This window comes from Corvus brachyrhynchos, unplaced genomic scaffold (genome assembly GCF_000691975.1).
Source record: "Corvus brachyrhynchos isolate BGI_N302 unplaced genomic scaffold, ASM69197v1 scaffold56, whole genome shotgun sequence".
NCBI lineage: Eukaryota > Metazoa > Chordata > Aves > Passeriformes > Corvidae > Corvus > Corvus brachyrhynchos.
The window spans coordinates 4,654,390-4,671,240 of record NW_008238664.1 but is presented as its reverse complement, the minus strand read 5'-3'; the positions used below and the strand labels follow the sequence as shown (position 1 = coordinate 4,671,240).

Sequence of the window (16,851 nt, the reverse complement as noted above, 5' to 3'; positions counted from 1 at the left end):
TCCCCCAGCCACTGGCAGGAGTCACACAGGCTCCCTGAGATTTCACTTTATGGCGCTGACCCCCACGTCGACGGCCTCCTCCTCCGACTTTTGACTGAAAAACAAGAAGACTGACTTTAGTGCAAAGCAACACCTCAGCTGGGATATCAACACAGCAGGAGTTCAGATGGATCACACACACATGCCAACAGTGGCAGGGCAGCTGTGACTGCTCAGCTTCCTACTACTGCAGGAAGGAGATAAGGCAGGAGGGAGGCAAACACACCATGAGGAAAGGAGGAGAAACAGATGCACCATTAAGTTTTGCCCTTCAAGCTGGGAAGACTTTGATTTCCCAAGTTTCTGAATGCTTCACTCCCATGAGAGCCAGCAGGTGCCATGGGGTTCAGCATATAGGAAATCGAGGTCTCAGGCTCCCTTGACTTTGTGCAGAATTGAAGGAGAGCCCCCCACTCCCTACCATGGCTCTCTTGCTAACCTCTCTTCCCAACCTCAGCAAACCCACTGTTTCTCTTTGAGAGCAGCCAAATACCTTATTGCCCTCACGGATGTGGGGCTCTTCATCCAGTGCAGGCTGAGGGGACGCAGCAAGGAGAGAGAGGAAGACGTAAGCAAGAACAAAAGCAACCCAGAGTCTCAGGGGGAGGGATGAAACAAAGAGCAAGCTTGGAGCACTACTTACAATCACAGTGACACTACAAAAAGACAAGGACAAGATGGAGGACTGGTGTGAAGCCCCAGGCACATGCAGAGGGAGAGAATCCCTGCCAGGGGGTCCTCTTTGATGAGCAGTCTGGCTCAAGAGGGTGAAATTTGACCATGGCAACTAACACAGCTAGAATTAAGAAGGCGAACACCCTGTTGCTTGATGGAGTTGGTTCCTGAACCCTTCACTTACTAAGGAAGTACCCTACAAGGAGAAGACCTTTCTTCTATCAGTAATAAAGCTGATAAATAGGCTCCCAAAACCTGCAGTGAGAATTGAGTTTCCATTCCTTGCAGGCCAGAAACACTAGGTATCCTTCATGGACAAGCTGAGCTGAGAAGTCCTAACCAACAAAACAACCCGGATAAATTTCTCTAAAGAGAAATGTAAAGCCTTTCCTTCTTCTTGGATGTCCCCATCCTCCCTCTTTTGACAGGGCAGATGACCTAGGTTGTAATTTCTCTAGTGTAGGGATTTTCTACCTCTCCTACAGGCATCAAAGACCCCTTTTGTGACTGGTTGTTAGATGTTTCACTAGTTCAGCTACTGGGTTTGTAGAGACACTTTTTCACTGTGCACATGGTCAAAGTAGTGAAACAGGTTGCCAAGGGAGGTTGTGCAGTCTTCCTCCTTGGGAGGTTTTTGAGACATGACTGGATAAAACCCTGAGTAACCTGGTCTGACCTCACAGCTAATCCTATTTAGAACAGGAGGTTAGACTAGACACTTCCAGAGGTCCAACCTGAATTGTCCCAGCACCCTGAGCTGCTGTCTGCTGGAAGGTCAGGCATGGAGTCACCCAGTCATCAGAGAATTATGATTTCTGCTCTGAGACTACTCATATTTCTGTTTATTTCTGTGGCAAGGTGAGTTCAAGGTGTGAGGGGATAATGCTAGTGCTTTAGACTGCTCTTCCTCCAACAGTGAAACCAGGACACAAACAGCTTGGACAGACATGGTATTTTCCTCACTTACCAATGGTTGCAGGGCAGTAGGTGTCAGTGGCGCTGCAGCTGTTGAGGGGGCCTCATCCCCAGCTGCTGGGCCTCCAGCTGCCATCCCAGAGGCGGGAACACCATCCTCTCGTTTCGTAATGGCTCCCTTCTTCGTTGACTGCATCTTGATCTGCTGTGGCTTGGAGTTCATTGGTGAGTTATTGGTGGTCTGGAGTAGCTGCAAATTGCAAAGGGAGAGGCCAAACTCAGCATTAAAATAGCCAGGCTGATCTGGCGAGGTTCAATGTTGCTTTTTAACAAAAAGTCTCAGGAGAATTTATAAAAATAGCTGTAAGGAGAAGAATGCAGCAGTAGCAGCAGCTGTTCAAAGAAACCTAGAGCTCTGAGCTCCCACCCTTGGAAAGGGCCACTTGGCTGAGGTGGCACTCTAACCTCTACAACATGACTCAAAGAGACCAGCTATAAGATGGTCTCAGAAAGAGACTGAGCCTTAAGAACCAGCAGCATCTGGCTCAGCCCCACCCTTTATGTTCCCTCATTCACACCAGCTAAAGACCCACCACACGACAAAGCACATCGGCCATCCACGACCCACATCAGGGCTGATGCTTGTGGCTGAAGCACAGCCTCTCTTCCCTCACTTCTCCAGAGCTATCCGGATTCTCCTGCTGGCTTCTCAGTGTAAGAAGCAGCTAATGGGCAAAGCAAGCGGCCCTTGGCAGCCTTTACCTTAGTGATGGTACCCACAGCTTTGGTGCGGCCTTCCCGGAAGACCAGCCGCTGGTCTATGTGTAAATATTCCGGGGTTTTGATGAAGCGGAAGTGCACCGTGGCTTTGTCACCTGTCCGCAGGCAGTCCTTGTCCATGCTGAGAATCGTGGCTGTCTGGCGGATGCTGCCACAATGCACTGTGAATGTAAAGCACAAAGGCTTTCAGCAGCCAGGGCCATTAGTGCAACGAGCTTCAGAGACACATCTAAGGCAGCTCCTTACCCTTCAGCAAAGGCTATACAGGTCACGGAGCTGCCTTTGTTCCATCCCCAAAAAGAACATGCACATAAGCTAGCACAGCTGCCTTCAAATTGTGCCTGGCCTGAAGCACCCTCTACAGAATTCTACATGCCAAGCAGCTGGGCTAGAGGGCAGGACCCAAAATGAGTCCTTCCATCAGCATTTGGAAGTGGAGAATCTTTGCACCATGGATATACAGCACAGGCAGGTTCCAAGTACACTTGAGGGCACACATCTCCTTTTTACTTTACAGCCTCCCCCACTCTCTCTTCCACAATGTTGGGAAAGGCAAAACCAGGAACTATGGCATATATTCAGGTTGGCAGAGACATCAGGAGCAAAATTATCTCAGGCTAGATCTGATACAAACTGCTACCACTGGGAAGCAAAGACAAACCAACACTGCCACACGTACCCATGGCCTGATACCGTGGGCTGATGGTGGTGGGGTGATGGAGCACCAGAATCTCTGCTTCAAACTCCCACGAGGCTTGTGGATTCAGGCGGGGTGACACCATTACCATGCCTTTCCGGATGGAAGAACGCTTGATCTGAAAACAGAGACACAAAAAACCTTAGCATGATTCTCCAGGGAAGAAATCTGCTGCTCTGGCTGACTGCATCCAGCAGAATCCTAAGGGATTTCACAGATACTATCTCATGCCCACTAAAAGGCAAAGCAAGAGCTGCCTAGCTGTATGTTATGTACAGGATATTATGTAAAGGTTGCAAAAATAAAATTCACCTTAAAGCTCATAAAGAAGCTTTAGAGTACTGGAAATGCTGGAAACTGACTCATTTACCTCACTGATCCTTTAAAAGCAAAACATACATCCTGGTTGCACATTACCCAAGGAAATATCTTCCCAAAATCATGATGTCTGTTAATATAACATGAAAAGTCTGAACACATGAAATATGGTATAGCTTAAACTATATCCCCTTAAAATCGGTGCAGCTTCTATTGACAGAAACCTTTTACAAGAGGAATTTTGCTGAATTTTAAATCCCAAATCATGCAGCCGGTCCTACAAGGCAAGAGGAGTAGTGCAAATACGCTGCCCAGGCTACTAATGCAGTTCCAGCACAAAAGCAGCCTTTTCTTGCAATGCCTCCACTTTCTTAGGTAACTCCAACATCATTACCTAGTGGCATTACTATCCCCTGGCAGCTCCCAGGACGAAAAACCAGGGTGTGGAACCACAGATTCTATGGGATTTCATTCCACTGCAAAATGAGGCAGCTGAGGTTTGTAGAAACAGCCTTACTGCAGCTGAACTCCGAGAGCACTCAAAAATCAGGAGGGCAGTTCCTGTTCTGGGGGTCTAGAGGAGATCATCTCACCTTCTTCAAGGCAAAGGAGGCGGTCTGGCCTCCCCGCACCTCCTTGACGGGCATCCTCTTGCGGTGGATGGACTTGACAGCAATAGGGAGGAAGTTGCCAAGGGGATCTGGCCCCAGCAGTAGGGTGTCATTTAGCTTGATTAGGCCTCTCAGTGTCGTCCCAGAGACAACTGTTCCTACACCCTAAGCCAAAAAAGAAAAAACAGGAATTGTGGTTACTCAACCAGGCCAGCAGAAGAGCTCTAGAACTCTCCTCTCTAGAGGAGATACCTTCTTCAACCTAGAAGAGGGAACAGAACATTGTTGCAAATACCAGGCCTCTTACCGGCACAGAGTAAGTATCGTCTATCTGGAATTCTGCTGGCTCTTCTTCCCTGTAACTGGTCCGTGGAGACAAGAGATTAAGAAACATCTTCAGCAAATCTAGATTCTCCCCAGTGACATTTGAAATCTGGAAAATTGGGCACATCCTGTAAAGGAAAATTGATGAAAATGGAGTTAGTTCACCTTCCTACCTGGCTTTCCACATGTAGGGAGACATCCAAAATCTTGGGACTGAATTCAATACACAGTGCTAGGAAGGGAGAGCCTGGCAAGCAGTCAGATGCACAACACCCCATGTTTGAAAACCTGAAACATTGCCTCTGCCTTCTAATGACATTTGGGAAAAGGTGTAAGGTTCCAGTACTGAAGGAAGCTGAATTCCCTGCTGTCTTCTGCAGACTGCCCAGAAGCAGCCTCTCATTTCTGCCTCAGAGAGGGGAACACAAGCAGGTCAACCTCAAAATCAACACTCTTATGGAATCAACACACCACATGGCAGATGCAACCTCCACACATCTAAACAATGGGACTCTCTGGATCTCCTCACCCAGTCTCCACATAGGATTGAAAGAGAAATGATTCTCCTCTACTCCCGTTACCTCTCTGAGCTGAAGTTGGAGGCTGTTACAATGACATCATCCTTGCTCTGAACCAGCACGGGAATCTTCCTGCACCCTGGGGACTTCAGCAGTCGCTGTAACAGCTTCAGGGTTTCTTAAAGGGTGAAATGAATATTGTTAGGGCAGCATCTCCTGTCTTTACAAATCACTTTTGTGGGGTCTCTCCCCGAAGGGAGACGGGTGCTCTGGCCACAGATAAGACAGGAGAAGATGGCTAAAGGTGAGACTATGAGTTTGCTGCAGCCCAGGTAGGACTTAGGAGCCATTCCATCTTCCATTTCATGCCAGCTAGCCTGCTGCCAAGCGACACCATACATGAAGAGACAGACAAGTTTGCAATGCTGTGAAGTAGACATTTTATAGCTGTCTATTAGTAGCTTTAAGCAGTTATTTCCTCTTTCTAGAAAGGATTTTTCCTAGTGAATTAATTGAAAACTAAGATTCACTGACAGAAATATTTGAGAATATGTGAATTGGAAATCAGTTTTGACCAAGCAAACCTCAATATATTTTCCCTGGGAGTTAACTTGCCCTAGGAGGCTGAAGAAGCATGCAAGAGGCAAAGATGATCATCATAGACTGGGAAAATGTGGGTGGACCATATTCAGAAATCAGTGTTGGGACAAATCTCATGGCTCCCAATTTTCAGCTTTTGCCTCTTTTTAACTTATTTTCTAAGCCTCGTATCTAGCAGCCAGCAGGGGCATTACCTGATGCATTAGCATCAGCCTCCTACAAAGTGCCTGACAATAAACAAAGAAAAAAACAAAAAAGGGTACTAAGGGCTTAAAAGAGCAAATCATTTATGTTCAACAATTGTAATCCAATTAGGCAGAGTTTTGTAAACAAATTATTGCCTATGGGAAAGTAATGTTTTGGATACAGAAACACAAACATCTAATGAGGCCATCTGCTCTTCACAGATATACTTGAGTCAAATCTTGTGTCTATTTACTTTAAACAGAGCATGTTGAGGGAGTAGCTTCTCCCAAGAGCAGCTCTTCTCTCCTCATGCTGAGCCAAAGGTTCTCCTTCCTTCCCAATTATTATCTCATGGTCAGGCCTTATGTTTATTTGCCAAACATCTAGTCTAGAGATACAGATTATCTTCTGATCACATGCATCTATTTGCCTAACACATATTTAGGATTTTTATAGTAATGAACTGAACTACAGACAGTACCAGGAGCATTCACTTCCCTGATCCTTAGGACTGATTATCAAAAAAACCCATTGCTCCAATTAACCACAGCATGTTTCTGAAGTTGTGTGAAATGCTTAAAGAGAATTTTAGAAGTGAGAACAGGTCACAGCCCGAAAAAACATCATGCATGGGTTAATGGGACACTGCTGGGGTTAGAGGTGCTGTTGAGAAAAAAAACACTAGCCCATGCTACTTACTGCCATCCCTGCTTGTGTCTAGTCCTGCCTCCCATCCTGCTACCATAGCCCATACGCAGCTGCTTTAAACCATGATTTATTAAGTGTTGTTTGGTTGTTCAGACAGAGGAAGGAGCTGCTGTAGTTATGCCAGTGTACCTGAGAAGTGCTCAGGTGAGCAGAAGGTAACAAGCAGCTGCCCCTTCACTAACAGCTGCTGCAGATCAAGTCTGATCACAGCTTAAGATCACACTCAAACTCTTCCTCCAGGTTTAAATACCCAGAGAGAAAGCAAAGCCTAAACCCCAGCTGTATGCTGCTTCTCTTAGAGCTCAATTAAGCAAAACCTTGTAGCAAACACTTTTGGGCTGCTCAGTTGAGTCCCCAGCACAGGTAATTTTGAAATCATGAGTGTAAGTGAACCACCTGCAAAATGAGCAAGGGAAAAGGATAGATTTCTGGAAGGTGTTTAGGACGCAGTCAGAACCAGATAAAGGAGCTTTCTTCCAGCAGTAATTCCTGAACCCAAGCAGGGGACAGCAACACACACAGAGGTAAGAAACAGCCCTGGAGAGAGCCTGTAGGACTCACCTTGCAGGATGTTGGCAGGGCACATGTCAATCTTGGTCACCACAACAAAGACGGGAACGTTAAGTGCAAGCGCCAGGCCTAAGTGCTCCTTGGTCATTCCAACAATCCCAGCATTACTCCCAACCTACACCAGAGATATAAAATACAGGGATGTCAATGCTCCTTCTGCAGGAAGCTGGATTACAAAGAAGGCCTTGTGTCAGATGTGCAGTATGTTGTGATTAGGTTGTAGATGTGCCACTGGGACCGTATGACCAGGCCCAGCTCATCTCAAATGTTGTTGGCCACTGGCAGAAGACTGACTCATTTCTTCCCAGTTTTAACAAGGTTTTCTAGAATTCAGAAATCTATCCATTTTCAAGAATCACAAACCTTGGGCCTGTCTGGGACCAGTGCTGGGGCACTCGCCTCAGAGTACAGGAGAGATAGCCACAGAGGCTTCTGCTCTCCAGCAATGTGAGATGCTGCCTCCCTCCAAGACCCCACAGGCACTTTGCAACAGGAAAGAAGTCGAGGCTGTTAAAGCTGTGAACAGTCCCCCTCCAGCTGGTAAGGTCCATCTTTCTTGCTACCTACCATAAGCATGCAGAAGTCAGGCAAGTGGCCGGTCATGCCAAAGACGGTGGTTTTCAGGTACTTTTCGTGACCAGCCAGGTCAATGAAAGTAATGACCTTGGTGGATTTCTCACAGATCTTTGTCCATTCCAAGCTGCCACCATGGCTGTCGGGTTTGTTCACCACATTGCCCTCGCTGTCGAAGCCCAGAATGTCATTGCCCACACTGCTGGTGCGACCTGACTCGATCTCGTGCTTGTGGCGGAAGAGCTTTTGCCGAGCAAAGCCCCGGCCATTGTCTAGCTCGCCGTGAGTCAAGACACCCAGCAAGGTGCTCTTCCCTGCGTCCACATTGCCAACCACTGCTACCCTGCAGGGGAAAGGAAAAAGGAGCCTGGTAAAATATGGTACCTGAAGAAATGAACAGAAGTGATCAAAAAAACCCAAACATCACTGCTCTTGCAAATGGCTTTTTCTCCCTAACCTTCAAACAGAGATTAAAAAAGTTAGATCTTCACAAGCAGAACAGAGATTCTTTTACAGTTATTAAATAACAGTGGAGATCCCAGACTCTGGGGACTGGGATGTGGAAGACTGTGGAAACATGTCACTGGTGTCCAGAACACAGTCAACTGAACGTGACACTGCTTGATGCAATACAGAGCGTCTCTATTCCAACTCCTTGTGTCTGCTATCCAACATAAACACTGTCGCAATTCAAAAGGAAGACTAAATCCCAACTTCCTCTAGAACACCTCTGCCTTTCTCACATTTCTTTGTCGCAATTCAAAAGGAAGACTAAATCCCAACTCTAGAACACCTCTGCCTTTCTCACATTTCTCATGCTGCAACAATGCCAAGCGCTAAGTAGAGCACAAAAATTAAAATCGTTGTTTCCAGAAAAGGATAAGCTAAAAAAACTATGAAATATTTTAGGAGATAGCCGTGTCCTCCAGCAAGCTCCTTCTTTGACTCTGATCAATGTGGCTATTATGGCTGTTGGCAAATGTTGGAAATCCACTCCATCCAGGTCTGGGCAGACTCTCAAGTCTTGTTATATAAGCTAATATATGTCCATTAAAAGGTGACTTGGATCATCACAGCCTTGGAACAGAACTGGATCCTTAGTCAAAAGTACTGTGTTCCAGCACTGAGCATATATACACATACATACAGCCACACATGTGACTTCTGGCATCCCAGCATACAAAAGATCCCCCAACTGTGAGGCTGTCACCCAGAGAGCAACAGCCCTCTGCTAAACACAGGCAAATTTCCAAATTTTGTTTGTTCACAAAAGAGACAGCAACAACAAAAAAAGGCAATTTCATCACCAAGGAGTGGTCAAGCTCGACTCCCTTTGTTGGGTAGCTCCAACACCAAGACTCGAAGCAGCGTTGCTGGCTCAGCACCACGCACTGCTCACACAGTAAAAATGCAGCTGAGCTGCTGACTAACCCTGTCTCCACCCAGCTCCTCACCTGACCTCCAGGAAGTCGTTGTCACCCACACGTTTCCGAACGAGGTAGTCGCGCACCTTGCCCCCAGCCTCCTGGTGCTCCCGCAGGAGGATCACGTCTGCCTCGATCTGCTCTGCCATGCTCTTCAACGTGGCGTAGGACGCCTCCATGTCTGCCTCACTCAGACCGTACTCAGTCCCATCTAGCGTGGTGTTGAGGAGACAAAGAGCAGTCAGTGTCATCCTGCCTGGGACCTGCACACCCATAGGGATTTATACGTGGACTGGAGATGTCAGATGTGTACGCAGAATAAGCACCCTTGGCCCAAAATGAAAAGGGATCGTCTTCACTCTAAGGCTTAAAAGACACTAGAAAAGCACCATCTTTCATCTAGAGGAGTTTTCTTCACAATTTTTACAAGTAAATACGTAGGGCTTGGCAAGGAAGACACATTTCTGTCTAATTCCCTTACTTCATGTATTGAAAGTACTTTGTGTCCTTCAATCAGATAAAGTATCTCCTCTCACATTGCAAGAAAAGGTAAAGCATTAACAAAAGGAAAGCTCAGGCTGAAACATCACCACAATTAGCCATTAGTGGTAAATGTGGGACCACTGTAAACAATCAGCTTATTTTATAAAACCACACCCCAAATACACGTATTTTGCAAGTCTGACCTGCACAGCAATTTCTTTAGCCCCCATATACTCCAGTTAAAACAATGCTTCTGGCATGTTTCACTGCCTTCATCCTAGTACTTGGAAGAAATGCTGACAGCACATAAGACCAGAAAAAAACAAGGAGGCACTGCTTCCTCTGAGCAGCTCACCCAAGCAGAAGAGTTGACAGTCAGAGCATGACAGTGGCAACTACCTAGACACGGTAAAGCCACCACTGTCTCTTCTCCAATGCAGGTGCTGTGAAGGTGCACAGATTTCACCCCAGAATCTCCTCTGTGGGTAAAAAACACCCACAAAACAACAAACAAAGGTGGAGAGCCACACTGCACCCGTATGACCAAAGTCATTGCCATGTGTACATGCTCATATGCACGGCTGACTCATCAGCTGGTAAGCAGGAACTGCAGTTTGCATGAACTTATCAGCATTTTAATTACTGCCCAGCTCTAAAACTAGCAGAGTTACAAGGCGATTTCCAACCTCGCTCATAAACTGGCTGAGACTGAGGAAAACTAAAAGCCCCATGTCTTGAGCCTCGGGTTATAGGAGGGGAACGAGAAGTAGGGGCCAGGAAAGGGCAAGAGCCAAGGGAGAACAGGAAAGGTCACTACTGGTGAACTAATGAGCTTCCTGTGTCAGTCTTCATTCGCTTCTCAGTCAGTGGAGTTGGGTACCTGGGATGATGAAAATCAGATGCTGAAAGGGAATGAGAAGGAGAGACAGTGGCAGGGATACCAAGATTCTTTCTCTGTTGAAAATATCCCCATCTTCCTTGACTACGCTGCAACACGAAATGAAGTCAGAAGTTTAACCTCCTACTTTACTTCTAAGTATATCATTGCAACAACCACCAGTTAACACTCTCACAAGGTATCCTAGAAGAGAAAGCAGGTACTAGCCTGACTAGTTAGATCTCCACTGCAGATGTGCTTATCCCAAACACCAAGGATTCAGACTACATGTGGGAAGCTTACTTGGGAGACAAGAGCATAATCCCTGTGATATTGGCTGCATGAACACTGGCCATCTAATTCTGGCTTCTCTTCTGAGTTGGCTGCTTCACAAAACTCCAAGAAAACCCAAAAAGCACACAGTTCTGAGGTTACACAGCTCCCCCCCTCCATTATTTCAGCCAACCCTGGCACTGACAACCAGGGTTTCATATTCTTCCTCAAACACAGCAAATGTCTGAGCATGACAACTTCATATCCAGTAGACATCCAGCATATTTGAAACATGCCTTTAGCCTTATGATAACTGCAGACAATTATTTTATATTCAGAAAAGAAATTTCAATTTCAAAGCAAGGGCATGCTCAGTATTATTTTACCAGCATCAGATGCAAATATTCAAATTGTCAAAAAGAACAAAAAGGTATTCCATGCTAACTGCTAAAATCTGCAAAGGCAAATGACTAGCAGCCACACACAAATTAATGTGACAATAAAGGTCTCATGCTGAGCAAAGGAAAACCTTTCCCTCCACAGTACAGACACATACTAACAAAGAAAGTCAGCAGCATATATTTTGGCTATGTGAAGTATCTATAATACATTCCTGTGGGGTAAAAACATGTTATTTCCAACAGAGTGGTGAACAATATCAGACAGAACAAGATCTTCGCAGACATTGAGGACGTCTGTACTAAAGCTGTTACTATAACTTTAGATTCTTTGTCTTTTCCTGGTGTGCTCAGACAAGATATGCATTATTTCCAAAAAAGAACTTGCATGATTTTATAAAAAAATATGTTTAGCTCCACTACATAAGACAGTTGTTGGCAGGAATAAAAGAAAAGAATCTGTCCCACATATTCTGCTATATTTCATGGACGTTATTCTGGAAAAGTAAGCATTACCTTCAGCAGCAGTCCAGTTAGATGAACTATGTTTTTCTTATAATTTTTTGTTGTTTTGCTGGGGAAGCTATACTCACCTGATCCTTGTCCAATGACATAGATGGTCTCCCCACATCCCTCATCGATCCGTTCTGACATCTGCTGGAGCAAACTGTCATATTGCTCTGAAGTTGGACTCACCATCACCAGCTGGAAAAAAAGATTGAATATCCATTTGCAGATGTCAAACAATTTCAAAACCAGCTTCAGTTACAAGCACAATCAATCTATGTGCTTTATTGAAAGAGAAGGACTCTTTTTCCAGGACCGCTTTGCGATGGTTTTGTTTTGTTTTTTAAACCAGCTTTGCTGAGAGCTATTTCTTTGCGACACTGCACAAGGTTGTTTGTCTGAGCTCAGAGTTCATTTATGCTGGAAAATACACTTCAAAGCAAGTAAGAATACCAAGCATCTAATTCTGATGTAACCAGTGTTTAAAAGCCACATTTAAGTGAACACTCCAATATGTTTTCATGCAAGGAAAACAGAAAGGGGAGGAGGTATTTTCTCCACAGAAATTCCTTAGCTGGGTACACCACAGTCTCTGCTGCAAAGAGTGCTGCTGCTCCCCTGAAACATGACTGGACAGCCAGAGAAAGCCAACCAGACCTCACTGCAGAGAACACCTGGGCACCAAAATCCAGAGCTTCTCCTAAGTCTTTCACATATTTGATGTCCCCTTCTGTTTTCTGAGGGGGCAGAAGGAAAGGAGAGAACATGAATAAGCATTCTTTTCAATTTTTAGGTACTTTACACTACAGTGCTGAGGGGCAGGCATACAAAGCAATTTGTTTGAGCACATCTGGAGGTTTCACCAGTGGAGAGCTGCAGTTTTGTAGGCCAGCAGCTGTGTTACCAACAAGCTTTGACTGCAGCTACTGCAATAATCAAACTTCCTTTGACCTTCCCTGCAGGAACATCAAGAGAATGAAAAAATAAAACAGAAACAAAGCAGAAAATGAGGACAAGAGAGTGTTTCAGGAATGACTTTTCCTAGAACTGAATAGTATACCACCATTTCTGGCAGAAACCTGCACTGCTTACAGAGTACAGCTGAGGACACCTGCACAGAGCAGCCACAATGGTGGCATGGCAGTGACAGACTGACAGACCAAGGAGACCTCCATCAGCCACTCTACGTGCTCTCTGGCTGCCTCCATGCTTACAAATCTGTTGGTGGCTGAGCACCCCAGTACAGTAGCCTGATAGCTATAGGGATTGAGATACATATTTCTGTGAAAAAGGCACTTTTAGCAACAGTTATAAAGGCTGTCACCCACCAAGAGCCCTATGGGTAGGCACACCTGTGCCACACTACAACACTCGATGACATCCACAGTTGTCCCTACATACACATCCCAAAATCACACCCAGAAAGAAGCACTTCCCTTCACTATGCACTGAGACTGAAATCTGTGCTAGATATGCCTAAAACATATGGTTTACAGCAGTTGACAATAACATCCTCAAGTCTGCCCAACATTCTCTAACACAGCCTGACTTGCTAGCACAGTTAACACAATGTGTTTTCAAACAGAAACTACCTTTCCCACTACTATGACACACTTGATGAAGGCTTTTTTTGGAAATCTAGAATGTAAAGGAAGCCACAACCCACCCACCCCCCCACCCCCCCCACCACCTCTTAAGCAGCTTTCAAAACTATAGTGATGCACGCTGGGGAACTGAAGCACAGACAGCAGGTGCTGGTTAGAAGGTTTAAGGCTGCCAAAGCAACTCTTTTCTCAAATGTTAAGGGTCCCAGAGAGCAGGGATCTGTCTGCAAGGGCCAAACAGCTACAACAGATACAATCACCTTCACGTGCCCCTTTTGGACACATGCCCTACCTAAGCCTTTTAACTACTTGGCATGGTCTGCAAAGGGTACTGAAGCACTCTTATCTGGAAGGTCACAGTCCTTCTATTTCATGCTATGAAAGACTGAGTTTTGCTTTTATTAGTTTTACTTTCAGTTCCATTTTCCTTTCAGTTTCGTTGTCTTCTTGAGGGAAACCACTGGATGTAAATGTATTGAGAGGGGAATCAGCAACTGTTGAGAGGTCCAATCTGGGCAGGAATGGAAGGCTGTGTTTTGATGTGTAGGGCTCATTTTGCTCTGCAAGTACTTTCAGGAATTCCTGGAAGCACAGCAGACAGGATCACTGTTTAGGCCAGTGCACCAGCACAAGTCAGGGACTCAGAAGATCTATTAAACAGGCTGTAACACACACAAAGATCAATAAAATAACAGGGGCCACCGGTGCAGGGCACACCAACTTCAGTTTCTTCAAGTCTCATCACCAGCTCTATTTTTCTATGAGTCCAAGTGCTTCAGCAGTGTGAGCAGGCAGGGTGTTGTAAAACAAGTACCAAGGCACTCAGCAGCTCATTGTACCCTTTCCTCACGTTGCCAGGCAGGAGGGCTGGGGGGTCTCAAACAGCACAGACTCGCTCACATCAGCTCAAAACACTGTTCCCCCACACTGCTACTTCCACTGCCATGCAAAGGTGCTCCTGAAGGGTGTTCCAGTAGCAGACTGCCTCCAAAGTTTACTCCGGGGCCGACGAAACTTACAGCTGATATGACATAGTAGGACATCAAGAGAAGTATCTGTAGATAAAATAGCAGCTTTCACGGGTCACACCTTCCAATGTCGCTCAGTGCTTCTGACAACTATTTCTGCAGTCACAGCCCCAGCCAGTTCTGCAGTTTCCTGGGTCACTGCAAGACCTGACGTGCTGTTTTGAAGATCTCTTTAGCTTCCTGGATGGAGAGAGCCTGTTCTCTGTCATCTCTTTTGTTGAAGAGAAGCCCTCCATTTTGGCCCCTCTGCTTTTTTTTGCTTTTCACCTTTGAGCGACCCCCTCCATGCCTGCCCTATGAATGCATATTTTTAAGAGGTTTTCACAAAGTCAAAAACGTTCAGTTTTGTTCTTTCCACTTTGTCAGGCACGAGCAGTTATCAGTAGGAGCCATGCGGGTCTAGCAACCTCAGGTTTCCTATAGGGCAAAAAAGTAACAACTAGTTATTGTTTTATTCTTAAGACAGCAGAAGGAAACATACCTCACAAGTTCGAAATGCCACCTCTCAAGTCCCTTCCCAATCTCTGGGGCAAGGCGGCTTTGCCTGCCTCTCCTCTGATCAGTTTGGAGATTTAACACACACCAGAGGTGGGTAACAGCTACAGTTGCCTGGGCTTACTCCTGGGGGACAGACCGGACTGTGCCATTCTGCACTGCCCAACAGCAAGCAAGAGGCCATAGCTTTAATTAACAGCAATTTCAAGACACCAGCGAGATTGAGCTCGGGTTATACCAGCACTACTACAGGCAGTCCTTAAAAAAAAAGCATCCTGTATCCATGAGGCAGACAAACTATAAGTATTAAAGGCAAACCAAATACTACGTGGTACGTAGTGCTGCTCTTTATTGGAAAAGCAGAGTCTGACACTTTGCATGGCTAGAAGGCCACCACGAGCCGTCGAGAAGGTGGGGGAAAGGCATCTTATGTAGTGTCGTATTTTGCTTTCTATGCCCTGTAGACATACATTGTTCAGGTGCTATTAATTTTCTGTTGTCAATGTAGATCTAATATAAGTATCAGGTTCACTAACAGCCTTGTGTGCTATGGTTTTTGACCTGAAAGTTGATTACTACTGCAGTGTGTTGGCACTGAAGGGAAAACAAACACCCATTAAGATCAACATGATAATGAATTTATGCTGATGAATGGAACTGTTTGCCTGACCAGCTGACAAGGTGCACTTGATAACAGAATCTCAGAGTGTTCCTCTTTAAAAAAGAGCTCACCTTACAGTGAATGCACAGGGAGAGGACTGGGAGAAAAGTATTAACAGTGCCAGGGGGTGGGTCAGAAGGACCAGGACAGAACTAGCAACTATCAGACAAACTGACTGCAGTGGGAGTCCCCATTTTAAGTAGGGACTGGAGTGGAACAATTCAAGTGAGAAGACAGAAAAGATGAGGGGGTCGGGGAAGCGCAGGTTAGCTACTGCATTCTCACCATATGGGATTGCTGTTTTGAGCACACAGTGGGAGATTAACTTGGAAACATGGAGCACAGCTCACAGTTTTAGCTCTCATCCAAGATGGGGATGAATGAAAAGTCCAGCGAAAAGACAGCAGGTGCACAGTGCTGTATGGAAAAGTAAATTGTAATAAAGGTCAAAAAAAATGCTTACCTACCACCTCCACAGCACCTGCAGACTTCTAGGAACGGAAAACAGACTGACACCACAAATAGGAGTTTGTGGGAGAAAAGCTCTCTTCTCTCTTTGCCGGAGTTTTGGTCAGGTTCCTGGCTGTCAAGAATCAGTGATGCTCTCCTTGGCATCCTCCTTGGCCCTCTTCCACAGCAGTCACATCCAAGACAAAGCACAGATCAATATTGGCATCCTGTATAAAAATCTTGTCCAGCTCATTAAGGCACGAACAGGTGGCTCAATAAATACTACAGGTTTGACTTCTATTCTTTACTATCTTATAACACATCTTCATAGCATTTGTTTTAATACAGTACCACATTGTAAAATACCCAGCCATGCACTGAAAAAAAATTTTCCATGTCCACAGACACAATTCCTCTTTCTGTTTCTCTGTGCAGAGATGGCAAGAAAGTCCAGGACTCTGGACCAACTTAAGCTGGAAGCATGAAGAGGAGGGACGACAGAAAACGAGGGGGAAACACCAGCTGTGCTGACTTCTGGATTACATAATTACAAGTGGACCGAATGAGGTTTGCAGGAGACTATTTAGAGTGGGAGATAGCACCACAGTGCGTCAAACCCGTGGCAGCAAAAGGTAAACAGGTTAAGAGATCAGCCAATTAGGAAAAAAAATAGCAGACAGTGACAGAAGGCAGCTAATGTAGTCTGTGGCAGGCTCTGGCACACACATATTACTACAATGTACCTTCCTGCAGGATGGAAGTGAGAACTGGTTCTGACAGAAATAAGACCACCACACAGTTTTGTCACTGGGATCCTAGAAAGGAACTGCACAAGATGAACAAGCCTTTTTTGCGTTGACTTAACACTGTTTGCAAGAGCAAAGCAGCCTTGTCACTGGGCTCTTGTGCTCAGAAGTTACAAGCTCTGACCTCCTTTTAAGATTGTGGAGAAAGTCCCAGGAACTAGTACAACTGGCAGCAGAGATAACTACAGAGACCCAGCGCGGAGGGCAAACGTCAGCGGGACGTTGCAGCAGATGACAGCTCCAAACCCTGCGCTTCCTGAGGATGCTAGACCAACTGCGGGCTGGCGTTCCCCCCGGGCAGCCGAGGCGGGGAAGGCGCAGGGCGGAGCAG

The 16,851-nt window shown here is 45.8% G+C and overlaps 1 protein-coding gene across 1 annotated transcript in view; it reads right to left on the bottom strand.

The window, feature by feature from the left end:
• GTPBP1 (GTP binding protein 1) overlaps positions 1-16,838 on the bottom strand; it is a 19,281-nt gene extending 2,443 nt beyond the window's left edge. Inside the window, exons 1-14 of the mRNA XM_017737840.1 lie at positions 15,728-16,838; positions 13,492-14,525; positions 11,563-11,674; positions 8,969-9,149; positions 7,509-7,857; positions 6,933-7,056; positions 4,941-5,055; positions 4,343-4,487; positions 4,018-4,200; positions 3,089-3,224; positions 2,392-2,570; positions 1,682-1,879; positions 533-574; positions 19-94 (exon numbers count right to left, since the gene is read on the bottom strand). Of these exons, the coding sequence (XP_017593329.1) occupies positions 19-94; positions 533-574; positions 1,682-1,879; positions 2,392-2,570; positions 3,089-3,224; positions 4,018-4,200; positions 4,343-4,487; positions 4,941-5,055; positions 6,933-7,056; positions 7,509-7,857; positions 8,969-9,149; positions 11,563-11,674; positions 13,492-13,503 (1,852 nt within the window). The 5' untranslated portion in view covers positions 13,504-14,525; positions 15,728-16,838. The remainder of the gene's footprint in view (positions 1-18; positions 95-532; positions 575-1,681; positions 1,880-2,391; positions 2,571-3,088; positions 3,225-4,017; positions 4,201-4,342; positions 4,488-4,940; positions 5,056-6,932; positions 7,057-7,508; positions 7,858-8,968; positions 9,150-11,562; positions 11,675-13,491; positions 14,526-15,727) is intronic.
• Between the last annotated feature and the right edge of the window lie 13 nt (positions 16,839-16,851).